Source organism: Pleuronectes platessa, chromosome 1 (assembly GCF_947347685.1).
Source record: "Pleuronectes platessa chromosome 1, fPlePla1.1, whole genome shotgun sequence".
NCBI classification, from domain to species: Eukaryota; Metazoa; Chordata; class Actinopteri; order Pleuronectiformes; family Pleuronectidae; genus Pleuronectes; species Pleuronectes platessa.
In genome coordinates, this window is record NC_070626.1 from 10,373,884 (window position 1) to 10,379,883 (window position 6,000).

The following is a 6,000-nucleotide window of genomic DNA, read 5'->3' on the forward strand; positions in this document are numbered from 1 at the left end:
TATTACACAGCCACAACAAAGTTTGTGGCAAAGCAGGGAAATGTCCCTTAACTTCAGCATCGGCGATCGGTCAACATGAGGCAGTGGACGGGAATCAGCATCTCGCTTGTTTTTGGGCTTCATGTCCAGCGGTAAAGTGTTGGATGAGGGAGCCGGGGTGCACGATGGTCTCACGCGCAAACACACAAACAAGAGGAGGCTTCCCGAAACTCACCTTGTTGAAGTTGTAGTAGCCCAAACAGTGGGCAAAATCCATGTTGGGCGGCTCTCCGGGGATAGTGTTCCCAGCAGCGGTCGGATAAAACCTTACATCCATGGTGAGTGTGCGAGTGTCGGAGCAGCTGGAGCCGGAGCCCGGTGACTTTCTGCCGTTTACAATCCAAGCGCACGGAGGAGAGACGGAGGAGGAGGCGGCGGTGCTGACCCCGGCTTCTGCTCTCTTTCGGGGGGGAAGGTAAACGAGACGAGCCGGAGGTCAAAGTTTGGATATTCCTCCTCTTCACGCCTGGTTCATGTCTGAGGGAGTCCACATGTACGGTGGACTGTGCCCGGCGCGCTGTCTGTCAGGGAGCTGCCGTGTATACAAAGGAGCCACGAGACCGGCGTCTGCGCGTGGGTCCACCTCCTTTTTTTTTTTTTTTTACCTCCCTCCTTCACATTCAGGAAGAATAAAAAAGAAATAGAACCACTTATGATAACGAGTGAGACAAAACCTCACGCGGGTACCGTCCGTATCCTCCGCGCTTCTCACAACTTCATCCCTCCAACTTAGTTCACTAGTTGACAAACTGTCAGTCCGCGCGAGCCCATCTGTTCGATGCCGCGTCTGTAGTTTCTGAACAAGCACAACAACAGTCCACAGATGGCGTAATGAGATAAAGTGGTACACACGCTGGTGTCCCTGTGCAGCCTTTAGCTCTGCCTGTCTGTACCATAGGTCTGTACCACAGGTCTGTACTGGTCTGTACTGATGAACAGCCAGGAATGTGTGGACAAGCCAGCCACGCCCCAAACACAACAAGCCCCGCCCACGAAAACACTGCATTTAAGTCCATGTGACAGGTTGGAGTAGGATCTTTAATTATTACCACGGCAGTCTGCGGTGTGTGTGTGTAGGTGCACATGTTGTTGTTGTTTTAAAAATATTCAATCAGTCCTTTGTGTATTTTGTTGTTGGGCTGTGTTTTGCTTTGGAGACAGAGGCACACAAATGTATGCTAGCTAATACCGAAAGTCTATACATCTTCCGCCGTGAACTAAAAACACACCTCTTCCGACTATACCTTGAATAAAAGTTTAACCTAACAATTTAGTAGCACTGAGATGGCAATTAATTATAGCACTTTGTAGTTTGGCTTTCTTGAAGAAATTGTACTTTCTTGGTTCTTGTTGTTCTAAGTTTGTACCCTCATGGTTGAATGCACTGATTGCAAGTCGCTTTGGATAAAAGCGTCAGCTAAATGAAATGTAATGTACTGTAATCTAATACACAAGGGGCTCAAACTCAGAATTTCCAGCCCCCAGAATCAAAGGTTGCAACCGTAACACCCCCTCAAGTCAGAATTTCAACTTGAAAGGTCGGGGGAACCTCACCACCCCCGACTTTCGAAATCCAAGATAGACCCTCTGTATATCACTTGTAGTAAAAGCTGTAATCTTTACTGTTTATTTGCACTTCTGTCGTTAAATGTGTCCCACACATTAGAAATGTCCAATTACTGTCTGTGGATGTTTTACTACGGTGTTAAAATGCGTGAAATGTAGCATAATGCATTATTATGAACTGTTTTTGCTAACAATGGCTAGCTGGCTAACTTATACATTTTTCAACTGTTCCATTACACCTTGAAGATCGGCCGTTCTCGATTTCAGAGTTGGCTTAGGCTGTTTTACTGCTATCGACAAGCTAAGGCTAAGCTAATTATGCTAGCGTAATACAAGCACACTTGGTTAGGTAACAAGTGAATTCTATCACAGTCGTCTATAAGAGTTAAGCTATTTGACTGCTTCAACCATAGACTGAATAAATAAAGATGGACGACTCCTCCTACTATCCGTAAAAGAAGCAAAACTATCTCAGATACGAGCGCTGCCTTTTTACGCATTTTGAGCCAGAGTCTGCTCAGTAGCAATCTGGGGATGAAACCATGGTAGTGAAAAATGAAAAAAAAGTGAGAATTGGAGTTAAACCCACTGTCCAGAGCAGTCACAGCAGGATCCAGAATTTCCCACTGACCATTTATATGACTTAAAGGCTCTGGGTGCACATTTCCCTGTTGCCACTAAATTATCATTGCCATCAGTCATGATTTTCTTTTTTGTGATGTGGATGCTGGGCTAGCTTGGTAATTGCTTGCTGGTGTTGTTATGTTCAAAGATTAATGTAAAGCATCACCTGGGGTCCAGATCTCCATTTGACCGCATTAATCACACACATATAACTTTGATGTGAGCAACACTGTTTTCTTTCTGCTTACACTTTCTGCACCTTTACTTGATTTTTGTATATAATATATCCAGATGCACTACCCTTTCATGTGTAGTCACACAATGTAATCATCCAAATGCACTATAGTCAGGTCTTAATTTGTAAAATGATATGTTGTGGTGAGTTACCGTTTCTAGATTGAAGGGCTTTTTCATGTAACATCTCTCTCCACAAACCTGAAATCAGCCCCGGCAACACCCCTGTTTGAGAACCCGTACAAAAATAATGGTCAGATGCAATAATAGGCTATTTATGTGGAGGTGGTGGTGACCCTGAGAAAACAAAACACCCTGTTCCTGTTATACGAGCTGTAGTTTTTTAAATGTGAACCTCCTTGATATGAATACACATGTGTGTTTTAAACAGGTCATATTGTGGTGGTGATTCAACGCGACGAGATTCATACAATACCACTTGTGCATCCCTGGATGCATGACACAACCCTGTGCACTTCACCACTTGACTATAAATGCCCGCGGTGTATATGCAGTGTGCGTACAATGCAGTTCTCCCAATGCATGTCTCAGACAAGTTTGTGAAAGTGTTACTTCTAGGTGGCTGCTGGAGACTGTTATTTCCAGACTATCAGATCAGAGATATTATTTTTCTGTTGAAGTACTTCACAGCATTGGAGGAGAATATGTGCACACCAGGGATCTATAGAAGCCCACCTACTTTAAGAACGTCTCATCAGGTGTACAGGAAGCTGTACTGTATGTATGAATAAAAGAAGTAAAAATAGTTTGTTGTTTACTGGTTGATAGGTTGGTGTAATAGGAAAATCATAAAGGAATAGAAATCAGGGCTTTGAAAGTAAAAGTGTGTTCAGTAAACAAATATTGACAGTGTTAAAGGGCATAATTATGATTTGTCTAGAGATTTCAGAAACATGATATTTTTCATTCAAGATAAAATATGTAACAATTCTTCATTAAAATGTCTAAAAACAATCAGACCTTTGTTTTTTCTGGGTTGCGTCAGACAGGTTTGGTGGTTAAGACAACAACTCCCATGATCCCACGCTGCTTCACGGTGTCATCACCAGGTCTTATCATTTCGATTGAGGGACCCCTAAGGGACAAAGTTACATATTTAGTTTTGAATGGAAATCATGCAATAAATAAAAACATATGCCTGTATTGTAGTGAAAGATAATGAGGACATTTTATATATAATGTGACTAATAGACAGGATGAAGGGTTCATTAGCTGAAATTTAAAGTGACAATCCACCCAGAGTCTATACGAAGCGTAACCTCTTTCACTGCAGACATTTTGATTTCGCATAGTGGGAAAACTACAGGTGTAATTAATAACATTAATAATGGCCTTGTCATATTAAAGTGTTCCAGTAAGACAGCATGCACAATACCAATACCAGGGAACATGCACTCCGAAATGGAACACAGCCATAATTAATGCCATTAATTACACGTGTGCTTTCCCGCCCCGTGACATGTCAAAAGTGTAATAAAGTAACAGGTTATCATTTCCATGTACATTGTGAATCTCTATCACGAATACAAAAAGAGGCACAAATAGAGAAGTGGTGCATTTACTGCTCACAGCAGTCCTGTTTGTGCAGTGAGCACACAAAAACAGATTTTTCATTCACCTGTCACAGTCAGCTCTCTAGACTGGAAAGAAGAGGTCAGAATAAACATGAAAATCAATGCTACCGGCCATGAGGATACATCAGCAAAGCTTTGCTGTTGTATCATATTTGTCTGTAAATTGTCTGAATTGTTTTTTATTTACCATTAAATCTCTGCTTTGAAATATGTCAAAATGTGTTCTGTGTATTCTGTTGAATGGTGTGTTCCGTTTTAATGAACATCAACGACTATGTAATATGAACCTTTCTCCCTTTTGCATGCTCCAGCTTCAGCAGTGTCACATCTTATTCACTGTCCGTGGGGAGAACCGAGCTCTGTAGTTTGAAATAATAACTTAATAGGATGCACTCAGATGTAATCCCGATGCATTTAAATTGCTTGTCAAACTGTAACCAGAGATTGAGGGTCATTTATTTATAATGTTATGATATATTGAATGTTAAGGTGTTAAACTTTGACTAGTTTACCCCATGAATTAAATATTTGTATACTGATAAGATTTAACAAAAATTAGATCTAGGGTTTAAAATTACAACACTTTTAGCTTAAATGCTTTGTACTCTGGATGAACTTTTACTTTATTCAATATAAAAAAATCTCAGACCCAACTTCTACTTGTTTTGTTCCTTTTCAGTTGGTGAGTTGGAGGTCATATAGCTCCTGTCCTTCAACTATGGGGATTATTACTGAAAGTCCTCAGATATATAATAGAAAAGGGTCACATGTGCCCTTATGACTATTTATTTATTTCATCTCTGAATTCAGCTTTGTAAGATAATTCTACTTTACACACTGACTAATATATAACATATATACTAGACATAACACAAGGAGCTATATTTGTTTTATTTTGAAAAAATATACAGTATTTCTTTACATATTCAGACAATATATATGTTCATCTTTCCTTCTGCATTATGGTGATTTTCAAAACTGACACTATGCAAGTGGGAAGTGTGTTGGCATGTAATATACGCAAGCTTAATCAATGACATACAGTGCTAAACTGTGCTATGCTGTGCTGGAGGAGATAATCCTCATTTGAACACTCTCCAGTGCTCACTTAGAGATGGTCAACAATCCATGATAGTGGCCAAGAAATCTACTTTGTAATTATGGACACATTGATGCATATGCAAAACATTTTTCGTCATGTTCCCGTTTGATAGTGGCTCTTGCATGCATAACTAAGCAATGCCTTCATATACTACACACACTGAAACGCCCACCCAATCAAATCTCATTCACTCTTGCACATGCAGACACATAAAAAACCCTACGCACTCTCCCACACAACACATATCAGATATGCAGGCTCCAATACATCCCCAATCCAGCCCAGTTATTGCATGCTTGGATTTCAATACGACAAGAGTGCCGTGTGTGTAGTTTGGTCGGTGTTGTTATTTATTCCTGTTTTTAATGTTGTTTGGCTGTGCAGCAAGGGAGTGGAATTAATTTCCTTTCTGATGGTTGCGTATCAGTGTCTCAGCCAGATGAATTATGCTTTCCTACCATATGTCATTTCCTCTCAGCCTGGCAGCTCTGGAACCATTTGGTAACGTGAAAACAAATTATCTTCTGCTGGCTCCTACTCACATTCAATTAAAGTGGTACAGAGTAATTATATGCATGTACAAATGAGTAATAAATGCAAAAATAATTAATTAACAAAATAATCTTTATTTACTGTACAACCCATCCTCATTTTAAGGGTGTGATGCTGTCATTGTTACGACACCTGCACAAATAATAGTTTTCTGATGTTCGTCACTGATGAAGTTCTGCCAAAGGGAATTTTGCATAACAAAAGTCTGATTTACGATCACATATTTATTTCTTTTAAATCAAATTTAAAGTCAGACAAAGGTACCTGTCATGTTCAGCGTTTGTATTA

General features: G+C 40.3%; 1 protein-coding gene across 1 annotated transcript in view; it reads right to left on the reverse strand.

Annotated features, from left to right (window-relative positions):
- tox3 (TOX high mobility group box family member 3) overlaps positions 1-964 on the reverse strand; it is a 40,460-nt gene extending 39,496 nt beyond the window's left edge. Inside the window, exon 1 of the mRNA XM_053427501.1 lies at positions 215-964. Within this exon, the coding sequence (XP_053283476.1) occupies positions 215-316 (102 nt within the window). The 5' untranslated portion in view covers positions 317-964. The remainder of the gene's footprint in view (positions 1-214) is intronic.
- Positions 965-6,000: the final 5,036 nt, after the last annotated feature.